Source organism: Lates calcarifer, linkage group LG7_1, assembly GCF_001640805.2.
Source record: "Lates calcarifer isolate ASB-BC8 linkage group LG7_1, TLL_Latcal_v3, whole genome shotgun sequence".
Taxonomy (NCBI): Eukaryota; Metazoa; Chordata; class Actinopteri; family Centropomidae; genus Lates; species Lates calcarifer.
In genome coordinates, this window is record NC_066839.1 from 1,004,463 (window position 1) to 1,018,879 (window position 14,417).

Sequence of the window (14,417 nt, forward strand, 5' to 3'; positions counted from 1 at the left end):
CATTAGTCACAAACTGATGTCAATATTTCAGTTACATCAGGTCACGTTCAAGGTTTTGTTCAGTTTTGGGACAACAGGAGAAAACAGCTGTACTGGTCCAACGAAACATGGCGTCCGTCTGTGGCGGTCTGAAACTGATTCTGAGACAAATCCAGTCAACAGACTGTCAGTCTTTAGTTTTCTGTAACCGCTCAGACTCAGTTAATGACCAGTCACTAAGAAGCAGTGATGGAGATATGAGTGTCTGTATGGATAATAAAGGAGACCTGCTCCTCAAACAGTCGCACTGCATCACTATGACGACGTCAGACACACAGTTATGAGCTTTGGTTCATTCATACTTTGGACACATCATGTGGTCCGTCAACATGGACGAACAAAATCCCATCGGAGAGAGAGAGTGGAAAAGAGCTCAGACCACAGTCAAACTCTATGTCTCTCTCTCTCTCTCTCTCTCTCTCTCTCTCTTGTCCTTCATCGCTCTGAAACATTTACAGCTTCTTGGTCAAACCTTCAGTTTATCTACTGGTCAGCAGCACACACACACACACACACACACACACACACACACACACAGGTCGTGTTCTTGTCACCAGAAACAAATTTTACCCACCAACCTCCGTGTGTGTGTGTGTGTGTGTGTGTGTGTTGTGGTTTAGTACTGCTGGGAACTTTACGAGTGTGTGTGAACCGCTCGGTTTGGCCTGAGGCTGTTGGTAGGGTATGGAAAATACATTAGACACACACACACACTCCCTCTCTTTCTCCCTCTTTACCTCGTCCCTCTCTCTCTCTCTCTCTCTCTCTCTCTCTCTCTCTCTCTCTCTCTCTCTCTCCTCTGTTTTAATTTTTCTCTTTAACGAGTGTTGTTGGCAGAAATGTGGAAAATCCTGACAGCCAAGATTTCTCTCTGCCTTCTGTCTCTCTCTTCCCTCTCTACTCTCTCCACCTCCGTCTCTTTTCACAGCCATTAACTGAAAACACAGCGCGGTATGTGGCCAAAAGTATGTGGACACCATCAGCTCCTTGTGGCCACAGAGTCCTGACCTGATGAACTTGAACACCACTGCTGGAGCTCGCTGAGGCCTCGGTTCCTTTGTGAACACATGAACAGAAACTTGTTCTACTCCTTTCTACTCCCCTCAGACAGAGGCATGTGAAATGTACGTCACCCTCGTGGACTGTCTGTCCACTCGGTGCACGAGGAAAGTTTAACGCTGCTACGTTCAAAGTCTGGTGGAACGAGTGGAAGCAGACGAGTGGAGGACGTTAGAGCAGCACTTTTATGAACAAGGTGCATATGACTGGAACGTTTGGGTGTCCACATACAGAGAGACAGTCAGCGTCGAAATACAGATTAATGAAACATCAGTGTGTGTGTGTGTGTGTGTGTGTGAGACCAAACTGTTTAATTTAAATCAAAACTTTCTGTACTTCCTTCAGACCCACTGACACACTGACACCGCCATGACATCATCAGTCTGCCACCCTGCTACACACACACACACACACACACACACACACACACACACACACACACCGGTGCCTAAAGTCTCAGCTCTGAAGAAGAGCAGATCAATTGCATCAACAACTGATCATCTCAACATATGAAAGACCAAACAAACTGAACACAAACAAATAAACAAACAAACAAACAACTGATCAAGTGATTAAAAAATGAACAAAGGATGAAATGAACGACTGCAAATCAATAAACAGACAAATGATCAATCAAACAAACGGACTGAATGAATGATCCTGATGATCGAGGTCAATGACACACATGAACAGAGGAATAAATGATGATGATGAAAAGAACGAAAAAGCAGTGATTGATCAATCAGCTGATGATCAGTGATCATGATTCTGACATTATGACCCAGAAACACAGTCAGACCTTCAGAATAAAAGCCCTCTGCACCACTGACCAACATCTGAGGACTTCTCTTTAAACCAGAAACAGCTGTGAGCAGAGACCCGCAGGTCGGACTCAGTGAAAGGATGAAACGTCTGAATGAACTGAAGCGATTCCTACGATGAGCTGCGAATGTTTCAGCGTGGCTCCAAAATAAAAGCACTTAATGATTAAAGGAAGAAACCAGATGGAAATGATGTCTGACTGCAGGTTTCATGAAGTGTTGAGAGTTGTGACTTTTTCTGCAACATGACAAGTGGTTTCGTTAATGGAAGCATGAAGAAAACGAGGCGTGCTCGGGCGCAGAGATGGAAAATATGAGGAAAAGTAAAGTGGGATGAAGCGAAAGGGAAACAAGCGAATGGAAGGTGGAAACATGGGAAGAAGAAAAGACACGAATGAAAGATGGAAATCATATAAATCATAGCTGTCAGATGAAAACGCTGCATCTCTGAGGAACGCTTCTTTTCAGATGTGTCTTGAAAAGTACACAAAGGGCTTTTTAGCTGGTTTTCATGTTGCCAATGGATTTTTCATGAGAAAACCACAATAAAAAAAAATTCCTTAACTTCCTCTTCAAGAAAGAAATGCAACATTTTCACCCGACAGCAGAAAATACACAACATGGAAACATGAAAAAAACGTCATGAAGGAAAAAGGCATGAAGCGTCTAACAAACGTCCTGCACTGCGTTCAGATCATTTTATATCATCCACTCATTCTGTGAAATGACTTTGCTATAAAGTGGAAAATGACTTTTAATTGAATATCTAGTGATTAAAGACTCTTCTGACCTCAGATATAGAATAACAGAGCTCTGTTATCAGGAGCCTGTGCAGCCTCACGGTCACTTTAAATAAAGAAAAACACTCATTCACATTGGAAGATTAAACGCCTCCAGATAATGAGTCTGTTGAAATGAAATTCACCACGGACACTAAAATCATTACACTTAATGATTGATAATTCATTTACAGCGCGGAGCTGCAGACGAGCCTGTGACATTGAGGTTTGGTTTTTTTTGGTTCGTTGCTCTCACAGCTGTTTATGTTGTAGGAAATATTCACACAAAGTGAGACTGATCTGTGTGGTTGTCGTTTCATTTGTGTGTCTGTCTGACTGTTTAATGATGATTAATGGAGCTGAGAAGAGTGTGTGTTGTGCATCCTGTTTCCCGCCTTGTGCTACCCGACACACACACACACGCACAAAACACACATTCATACACAACACTTGTGAGGACCCTCACTGACATACAACACTCCTGAGTCCCTGCATGTCCAGCTCCTCAGGACTGACAAGTGAATGTCATCTTTTTCTAAAACTTTCAAAAATATCCTGCTTTTTAAAATTATTTTTAAAATTCAAACTTTAACAAAATGTCCTCACTTTCCAATAAATGCCTACACTTCCTAGAAATGTCTCAACTTTCCCAAGAACATTCAAAATATGGATATAATAAACAACGTCCTTACATCCTTAAAAAGTCCTGGTTTCATTTAAAATGCCTCCACTTAAAAAAAAGAAAAGTACTTTTAAAATGTTCCAACTTTTCAAAAATACCATTAAATGAAAATGTTCACTGTTTCCAAACAAAAGCCCTTATGTTCAAAGTGAAAACTCTGATTGGTCGTCATAATTACGAGCAGAAGACGACACAGGGCGGGACGACGTGTCCTCACGCTCCACAAATATCTTTGCTTTTCAAAAACATCCAGACTCTAAAAATGTCCCCATTTTCTAAAACTGTCCTCACTTTGTCTGTCAGAACCCAATTACATTCCAAACACAAAAACACTATTGTAACGGTGGAGTTCCACTCTAAATGCACTCATTAATCATCAGCAATAAAAAATGATTCAAATGCGTAATTTGTGTAATTTATTTCTGTTCGTTCCTAACTGAAGAATCTGAATCAACAAACCACCTGGTGTTAAAAATGACAGGTTAACAGATGAAAATGTGCCTCACACTTCCTCCTTGTCTCACGGTCGGAAAAAGGGGCTGTGGCTTTCTGCAGTTTAACACTTGAGGCTTTGAGCGTTGAATGATTTAATATTAATATTTAAACGTGATTAATTTTGGCTGCTAAAGCAACCAGAGAGAGCAGAGGTAACACACAGATCAATCGATTGGTTGAAGAGTAGGACTGGTGCTGATTGGCTCATAGACATCCTGAAGTCAGTTTCATCACAAACTAAACTCCTCTAAAGTCTCCATCTTTCTGTCTAAAGTCCGACTCAGTTCTGCTTTAATTAGCTGTGACTGTCTCAGCACTGAAAGCTTCAGTTAGTTTGTTTCTTTGAGTCATTTCACGTGTGATGAAGCTGAAGATGTCGATGTGATAAAGATCTGCCCTGACGTATCGACTCTCTGACAGCTGTGAGAGCAACTCAGGTTTCATCTCTGCAGATTCAACAGTTAAAGACTAACTACACCCGGCCTCCATTTCCTGTTCATTTCAAATGAAAATGAAACATGGTGGTGGGGGGGGGGGCAGCATCCTACCGTGTCTGTGCAGAGTCATCCACAGCAGCAGGACTGGGACGATGTGACGGAGCCTCCACCTTCCTCCTGTACTGGACTCCCTGAGGAAACAGAGGGAGGAGGACGTGAATCAAACAGCACAGAACAGTCTGAGCTGACTGACTTTTCATATTCAGAACAAGTGTGTGACATAGCATAAAAATCAACATGAACAACAGATCAAATCTCACCGCCCCCTCAGCGAGCAGAGAACACAGTGTATTTTTAGCTCCGGTGTTTGACTGTAGTTTCCTGATGCTGGAAGCTTCTAATTGATTTGATTAAACAGGTGAGCAGGGATCACACTGCGCTCCACCTCCACTTCCATAATGTGTGTGTTTGCTGCTGCAGCACTGAGGATAACAGCCCCTCAACAGCCAATTAAACTGCTCCATGAAGCAACGATGATGCTGTTAGAAGGTAACACATGACTGTCAGTCTGCTAATGAGACCAGTCATTAGTCAGGAAACATCTGTGTATTTGTAGCATTTGTTCTGTGATTGGTACCAAAAGGAATATTATCAAACTGTTAAAGTTTCCATCAGTATGTTCTCTTGTTAAAGGCATTAACACAGTCAGGAACACACAGGAATCAACCTTTATACACAACTAACCCAGTAGGAAACAACAGGATTAGATTTCCTGAACATTTGTTTTTAATTTATACATTTTGGTAAAACATAAATGTGTTGATCAGTAAAACGTTCACAGACCACACGTTTGTTTTCCACCAAAACATCTGATCCACCGACAGTGACTCCATCTTTATTAACCTGTTTTCTGCTCTGGTTTAATACGTTGTGTATTAACTACTGCCAAAGGAACCCCTCCTGTTCCTTTGTAATGTCATAACCTTTGTGGTATAAAATCATCATTTTATCCTTTTTGACATTTGTGTTAAAACTTGTCGTAATAAACAAATTCATTCTTGAGTTGTGGCCAAATTTAAGTTTGTGTCAAACAGGCTGCAGCTTCAGTTTCAGATTTAGTCTTACGAGACATTTGAAGACTCGATCCTGAGCTGAAATCTGACGTGTTAGAAAAGAAATATTAGATCAGTTCAACATAAAAATCATCTTAACTCATTAATCAATAATGACAGTAACTGTTCACAGTGTCCCTGCACTTTAAGCGACATTAAATAACACACCTCAGTTTAAGTCTGATGCTTGAGCACAGCAGGCGGAGCAGGGTCACACTCTTCTCCACCTCTGCTTCATATTTTATTCACACATCAGTTTGTTTGGATTCTGCACATCTATCACTCACACACACACACACACACATTTTATCAAAAGCCTGACACCTGAGTGCGACACTGGCTGTCAGCTGTCTGACACCAAAGCTCGTCTCTTATTGTTGTGATGGAGGTGAGGTCAGGACGCTCGTATCTGCTCGCCAGAGATTAAAACAAAAGGTGGAGGAAGCCCGTCATCTATAGTTCATGATGGTTCACCACCAAAAGGATGCGAAGCTTAAAAACAGAAGAGATACGAGCCTGTGGGGAAACAAACTCATTTCTTCAAAAAAAATATACACAACTTCAAAAGAGGAGGAAACTGTGAGTTGGTGTTTATACAGAAGACATTTTTTATCTGGGGTTTTGTCATAGATTTACCTTCTTTTTTTACAATTTTGGTAGAAAATGTGGAAAACTGTTTTCTTCTAAACATGCCAAAATTTAAAGATATTAAGAACAAATATAATCTTAAAATATCAGCCGTCGACAGGCTCAGTCAGAAACAGTGTCTGTATCAGCCTGTAAAAACCAGCGTTGGTCTGACTTCACCATCATGAGCAGGAAACCCCCCAACATGTTTATTGTTCTTGGCGTTTCAGCTCACATTAGTTTGGTGAAGAAAAACAAATCTGACTTTATCTCACTTTTCAAAGAGGAAAGAAAAAACAAGTCCTGACCACACGAGGCACGAAGGCGACTTCTAAAGGATTTGGCTCAAGGTGCACAAAGAACAAAACTCCTGGCACAAACACTTTCAAATGAACAGTGGTGAAAGATGAGGGGGAGATGTGGCCCACTTTGGCTGTGATAAAAACACTGTCCTTGTTTGGCCCTGACCAGCTCTTTAACTGCAGGAACTTAAAGAACAACTCTGAAATTTTTTAACTAAACAAGTGAAAGTCACTGAGCGTCAGCAGCCTGGTCTCTGTGGTCTGGTTTGAGAGCTCATTTCATATTATTTGCAGGTGTTAAAGTTACCTGAATGTTACACAGTCAGACACCACAGGTCAATGTGAATTATTAGAGACAATATTAATATCAATATCAATATTAATATCAGAGATTTAATATGAATTTGACTGAGCTTTGGGGAGGTACCTGCAAAACTAACGACATTCTCATTAGCCACGTAAGTCCTTCTGTAGCTGATTAGCAAATGTTTGTATGCTAACACGCTAAACTAAGATGGTGAACAAGGCAAACATTAGAATGCTAGCATTGTCATTATCATTAGTATTTTGTTAAAATCACTTTGTAAAGCACAGCCTCACGGAGTGGACTCTCTCGACTCTGAGTCTTGTTATGCTGACGACACCCAACTGTATGAACCCAAAACACCCTGCGATGAGAGCAGCCTGGGCTCTCATTAACTGCTCTGACAGATGTCCAACAGTTACCTGAAGATTCACAACAATAAATCAGAGATCACATTCTTCAGCCTTCCCAACTACAACCATCCGATCTGCATTAACCCTGGCAGTCTGTCCATCAGCATTAAACCTGTCTGGAATTTGGGAATCCTGTTTGACTGATCTTACTTTGATGCTCAAGTCAAGACAGTTGTACAGTTCTACTTCTCTTGAAAAATTATGTACACAAATGCTGTAAAAATAAAGGTATTATTACAAAATGGTTTAGCTGACTGTCCAGAGGACATTGAGATGTCTGATGCATTTTTAGCAACACTAGCCTGGGAAAAAAGGCAAGTATGATACTTGTAGCATTTCCAGTAGCATTTCCATTTTGACATTTTTGGTGGATGTAACAACAGATGTGGCTTCAACAAAACACAGACATCAGTTAGAGGGCCAAGGGCCAGAGGTCACATTGTCCAGACAACATGAAAATAAGGTTATTTCTGAGCAGGGAAAATGACATCATCCGTGTACAATCTCGTCTGCTTTGACAGATTTCTACCCAAACCACCAACATTCAGACCCACGGCAAACCAAATCTAAACATTGTATTTGGTATTTTAGTTGGCCCTGTTGTTTAGTTGGCTGCGTTGACTTTAACATATTTAGCTGTCACTGCTGTCAACAGACTGTAAAACACAGAGAACTGACAGCTGTGTAATGTCAGAGCCGTAAAAACAGACTGGCAGCAATCAGAGTCAGCAGAGTGAGAACAGAAACTCACCTCCTCCTTTAGATTCAGAGTTACAGCATCAAGTCGTACCACACTGTAAATTACACACAAATGGGGCTTAAAGGGTTGGAGAGCAATTAATGAATTTTTATTATGTTTTGAAAATATCAGTGACTTCCATTTAGCCGGTGGTTTCTATTTTTCTCTTTCCTTGAGTTTATCCAGCACTTTAACTGCTGCAGTGCTGAGACGATCAGTCTGTTGACTGATTTGTTCAACAGAAAGGTGGTTTTCAATTTTTTTTAACCACTTTTGGTTCTGCCAATATTTTTGAACTACTTGTGAGACACTAAACCTTCTCCAAATTAACTTTTTTAGCCATGCTCACAGTGATGTTGTTCAGTTCGTCCACCACCCCAGTCCAGATTGAAATATATCCACAGTTACTGGATGATTTCCACTAATATCGGTTCAGACATTCATTAACTGTAGTGACTGACAAATCCCATCAGCCTCGGATGTACTTTGTGTTTAATGCACATAAATAAGCTGTAATTTGATGCTCAGTGGCGTCCACTGGCCTCAGTCCATCCACCAGCAGATTTTATGACAAGTGTTGATCTGACAAAGTGGAAGCCGAAGTAAAACACAGAGACTTTCATTCACAAATCAAAGTTTTCTCAGTGTTTGTCTGGTTGATCTTAAAATCATAAAACCTTAGAGAGAAAGTCCTCTGTCTTTGTCTCCAGAACAATGTGTTTGAACAGCTTTAAGCAGCAGCTGTACATTTACTCTGTCTTTGCCTGATCAAACTGATGAATTATTAAGCACATGCTACACTGAAACTAAAGTAGTGAAAGGTGGAGACTTACTGAACTTTTAATTTAAAGTTGTTGTCGTTTTAAAGTTGTTGTTTTTTTAAACTTTCTCTTCATTTGACGTGAACCCATCCCCTCTGATAGTTGGGTGCATCATAAATATTTAAATCTGAGGGAACAGAACTCGATTTAATTTCATCGTGCAGCTTTGTGGTGTCCAGCACTGCAAATTCATGCAGCTCCTGACATTAAAGAAAACTCGCTTCTTTGTCAAGTCATGCGTCTTGTTTCCTTGTTTCCCCTCCTCCCGCCTCCATCTCCAGTATGGAAATGGGAGTGAATGACAAGCAGAGCGAGGTCAGCGAACAAGGCCGCGGACACGACCACATAAAGAGAGTGATTCATGTGTCTGGAGGGCTGGACGGCAGCCTGCAAACCCTCCGCCTCGAGTCAGACATTTTGTGGGCCAGAAGTCCTGGATCACACAGCTAGGTTCAGGCTTTCACACCATTACAACGGAGAAATCCACCTTAACATGAAGAAAAACAACTGGGACACAGAGGTTTACAGCAGTGGCTCTCAAACATCCTGTGATGTCCATCTTTAAAAGAAGAGAAACTTTAATGCCTCTCAACTCATCCTGTAGATTCAATTAAATGTCAACTGATGAAATCATCCAGAACATGAAGACTGCTGACACAAGGCTTTACTGCGACATCGAAGATACAAACAGCTTTATGGACGGACGAATGGAAAGAAATATCATCCCACACTGTTGGCTGTTCAACTGTGTGGAGCTGAGAAAGAACAAGAAAGAACAACTACCTCTGCATAAAGACTTTTACCTTTAGACGTTCTGACCACGTTGTACGATTTGGTTTAAACATACGCAAGTGTATCTGTCTCTTTAGTTGCCCAACACATACCATACCTCAGTCATACTTTATCTGCCATCACCATGACTTCTGCCTGATCTTAGCCATATACTGAATCCTGCAGCTGTTCACACATTTACAAAGAACTAAAACACACACAGAATGAAACCCTGGGTTTTACAGAATCAGCTGTACAATCAACAGTACCACAACATCCTGAAGGAGGAGGAAGACCACTGCTCCACAGTCTGAACCACTCTACATCATGAGAGTCTGACTCGTCTCAGACCTGTATGAGACTGGACCAAGTCATTAGCTCTTTACAATTATCTCTCTCTCAGTGTAATCGTCGATGAGCAGCATGAAATCCCAGACAGGTTTACAGTCGTTTATAAATGCATGAAACCAATTAGCAGATTTTTGAAACTCTAATATCTATATTGATATCAACCTCAAATAGACAAGTCAATCATCCTCCTCCTACGTATCCTTCCCTGAATAATATGGCTGTCGTTTCTGCCAACACACTTGTACCACAGTTTGTTTAATCCTGAGTACGATGCCTCAAAAGACTGTGATGAATTCTTTGGCTCTTGGAGCTTTTTATCTGAGTTCAGTGATCTTAATCTGGCCTCTTCATGATTTAAAGTTGTCATCCATATTCATTACCCTGCGTTGGTGTGGTGGAGTAATCTCCACATCTGGTATGTCTAATTAGTTTTCTAAACAGCCTGTTTTCTATTCTAATCTAATGTGGGGGAGGAGGGCGAAGTACAGCGACTTTTAAATTTCCACCAGCACCCCTGTGTCTCAACAGTTGCAATTTTAAGAATCTCCCAGCGTTGGTGGAGGTCTGAGCTCCACACTCCGTCTGATATCAGCCAAGGTCCTGTCAGACATGCGGCTGTAAATCTGTGCTCTCTCGCGAATTACATTATGAGTGTATTTACATAAAACTGCCCCCCCCTCCAAGAAAACATCTGAGCAGAATAATGAGCGTTAAGACGCCTCAGTGTCTCCGTGTCGTCTGCACTTTCTCCTCTTATTTTACACTGACACAATAAATTCAGTGGCAGCGAGGACGAGAGGAAACTTTAAAGCTGCATTCGTTGATGACTGACCACTAGAGGGCAGAGGAGCTGCACCTTATAAAGTGTCAGGGCTAACATGTTCCTGTCTACATCCTGGAGACACAGAGTGGTGATGAATCTAAGCGCTTCACCAGTTATAAGTCCGTCACAAACCGGACAAGAAGTTCACAAAGAGACATTAACTAAAGTGCTGATGACGACCAGGAGAGGTGGTCGACAGCTCTGGATCCTGTTTTTCAGCTTCATGAGGACGAGTGTTTGTAGACCGAACCAGCAGAACTCAAACCCTCGTCTCTGATCTCTGAACCTCCATCCAGCCAACGTCCTGTAAACTCTGCGCTCATTAAAAGAACATTGGCAGGGAACAGAATCCAAGCAGCACTTATATTTCCTACAAAACACACTTTATTAGAAGCAGAGTGTAAACAGAGTGTTCAGGACTGCATCAACAGCTCAGACCTGCATGTTTGTGTCAGGACGCAGCCGTCGTCATGTCGTCAGGATCAGACTGAAGCTGCAGGTGGACACATCAAGTCTTAATGAAAGCACATTCCTCTCTGCTCCACCTGACCCTCAGACCTCCATCTGCACCTAGTCCTCATCTTTGATTCTAATCAGCCAAACCTACACCTGTAAACCACACACCGGGGGAACAGAACAGGTAACTACCCCCCCACCTCGCCCACGCTTCCTGTCAACAGGATGCTATGTGACGTCACCCCCCTCTTCTTAAAGGCAGGTTGTTCAGCGTCATCTTCTGGGACACACTTCATGTTTTCTGGGCAGATCGCCTTCACAGGTTGTGTAACAGCTGGCACCGACAGAGTCCACCTTCAACAACACTTTCTTTGATAAAGTCAGAGCTCGATAAAGTCCAACCCTGAGAGTCACCTCACTGCAGCGGAACGACGGACACGTTTAACTCTTACACTGTTTCTTCTGGGAGGCTTTTAAACATTATCATTTGTTTTATCAGGAAAATATTTCTCTCACGTTTAAATCCTCTGTAGACTTTCACACCTCACTGCTTCACTGACCCATTTCTACAATTTACACCATAAATAACATCAACAACAATTCAGAGGCTTTTAGATGAACTTAAAGCCGCTCAGACCGGGGAGGAGGAGGAATCATGGGAAATCCTGAATCCATGATACCACGTTAATACAAATGAGAGTGGACAAAATATTAGAAACAGCAAAGGTTAATTAAACTGCATTAGTTACAGACAGCTGCTCCTGATCATGTCTTTCATCACTTTTCATATAAAAGCTGTTCTGACTTTTCTGTCTTCAGTCAGATTCCAGAGGAAACAGATGTAACAGCAGGCAGCTGCACCTTCAGTCTTCTTACTGTTTCAGCACCAACAACAACTGTCACATCTGAACACACACGGTCCCTGTTTTACAGGCTGAGTCCTGTTTCTCTGGACTAAACCGATTCAAACTGTTGATACCTGAAGGGTCAACAGGTGTTTCTGCACCTGACTGAAAGACGATCATCTGTTCAAAGACGTGTTCACCTCCTGTCACTGAGACCACTTTAACGTGTTGTTACCACAGAGGCCACACGTTTTCTGACTGAATCAAGTTCTAGTTTCATCACACAGGAGGTGGACGGACGAATGACCCAGCTCTCTGACTCCTCCATCACACCACGCTGCATTTAGAACAAAGTGCTCAGGGTTAAAGGTGACACAGACACAAATGAAGACAGAAACTCTGATCTTCACTCCTCACCGAGAAGAAACTGGAAGCTTTGAACCTCACAGTAACACTTCCAAGTTAACGTGACAAAGACACGGTTCTTCTTTAGGGTGCCGAGGCCCCTCAGGAGGATCCCTGATCCCTGATCCCAGATCCTGAACATATGGAACTATAGGCAGCATCATGGAAAACACTGAGATCAGCTCTGCTGCTGAAAAACACCTTTCACCTCAGCCGCAGAAACAGCTGTCTGAGAGCCCAACAGTTTCACACCAGAGAGAATCACATGAAGCTGACACACGGCGGGAATCAAACACCTGATATTTACATCACTGAACCTGACTGGAACATCACACAGCGGATTAATGCGCACAGATCTGCGGACTCACATGTTCTCAGTGCAGCGGCAGCTGCTCCCCCCGCACGGTCATTCTCCCGCTCCTCAAACTCTCAGGAAACTTTCTCTTCTCTTTGCTCCAAACTTTTCTCAGACTCAGACCAGGTCTCCACAGATCCTCACTGCGCCTGACCGCCGCGCAACGCTCTCCAAAGTTTGGACAGAGAGAGAGAGAGAGAGGGAGAGAAGGAGGGAGGAGAGAGGGAGCGGCTCCTCGGACCGGATGGGTTCGCTTTACTGACCCGGACTCCCCGGCGGCGGCGGAGAGAGAAGATGCGGAGAGTTGGAGCGTTTGGTTTTTGGAGGCGCAGTGACGTCAAGCCGGATGAGAGAAACAATAGAAGTCACTTCCGGTCAGGTTGTCAAAATAAAAGTCGCCGGACAGCTCCCGGGATTAACTTTCCAAATAAAGATAAAGCGGAGCTGAGACTTGAATCTACAACAGATCCACAGCAAACCAGACCCGTATCTGTCACGTGGTCTCTTACTAATAAAACCAATCAAATACTTTAGAGACCTGAAGCGGAAGTGACGCAGCTGTTTAAACTTGAACTGATTCTTCTTTGATTAAAATGGAAGAGTCACCTGTGAACCAATCAGCTCCGCTCATTAACTCATAACCGATCAATACTGACACACACACACACACACACACACACACATTTGTTGTTTGTTTGTTTGAGCAGAGGAGAAACAAACAAACAAACAATCAGTTAAACTTCCATTAAATGACTGACTGACTTAAACTTACCGCAGGTGAAAACTGTTTCCTGGTTCAAACTCCGCGGGAGTGTGACGTGTACACGCGATGTTTCGTAGTTCCGGGGAGTGTCGCGTTTACACCTGGTGACGTAGTCGGACATTTCGGGTTCGCAGAAACTGAACGTGTTCCTTTAACCTGAACATGAAATAAAAGAAAAAGGCTACACATCATGAGACCTGGCTCATACTGACGGTGTACAGAGAAGTGTATTTGTACTTGTCCTCAGGTGTACTTGGTTTTTAAGCTTCACTACCTCTACAGGTTGTTTAAACTGTGTAACGGTGGTTTTTATCTGCTGAGCATCATTGGAGTGAGATTAAACTCCAGCTGTGGCATGATGGTTCAAACTGACTCCAGGTCAGCGCTGATGGATCCACTCTGATAAACATGGACAGTGAGCAGGAACAAAGAGTTTCCTCTCATTTGCTTCTGAGCGTCACACAGGTCGATGTTCCTGCCTGATAAAGGCCCCGATTTCTATCAAGGTGAATCATCACCACCTGTGTCAGGTGGGGGGTGGGGCGGTGGGTCATCACAGATCACATGACCATGTCACGAAGACGTTTGCTGTGTCACTTCCTGCTTCATGAACAGAACACACGGCGCCATTTTCTGAGCTCAAAACACACACACACACACACACACTACAAAAAAATGAAGGGAGAGGAGGATAAAGAAGGAAAAAAGAAGAGGATGATGTAATATGAATAAAAAAGAAAACTTTGTGTCCCTGGCAGATTCAGTCATGAAATAAAAACAGTTTTACGAGTGTGAGCAGTGAACAGACTGTACAGAGAGCAGTCAGAGCGCCAACAGTCCAACAGGTAGTGAAGGTAAACACCTGGCTGAGAGAAGAAAACAGGACAGACAGACAGACAGACAGCTGGGTCTCCTGAATAAAGCTGTTTCACATTCATGTCTAATGCTTTAAGAATAACTGTTATATATAATAACTGTTTTCTTAAAAACCTTCCTTAACATTATCTTAAAATATCAG

The 14,417-nt window shown here is 42.5% G+C and overlaps 1 protein-coding gene across 11 annotated transcripts in view; it reads right to left on the reverse strand.

Moving 5' to 3' along the window:
* The window catches only part of adgrg6 (adhesion G protein-coupled receptor G6), a 79,475-nt gene extending 66,519 nt beyond the window's left edge, over window positions 1-12,956 (reverse strand). For 3 of the 11 annotated variants that reach the window (XM_018674607.2, XM_051071605.1, XM_018674606.2), the window contains exons 1-2: window positions 12,650-12,949; window positions 4,424-4,503 (exon numbers count right to left, since the gene is read on the reverse strand). In XM_018674607.2, the coding sequence (XP_018530123.1) occupies window positions 4,424-4,503; window positions 12,650-12,651 (82 nt within the window). In that variant the 5' untranslated portion in view covers window positions 12,652-12,949. Of the gene's footprint in view, window positions 1-4,423; window positions 4,504-12,649 lie in introns of all 11 variants that reach the window. The other 8 variants (XM_018674604.2, XM_051071604.1, XM_051071606.1 and 5 more) reach the window with 5 other exon arrangements.
* Between the last annotated feature and the right edge of the window lie 1,461 nt (window positions 12,957-14,417).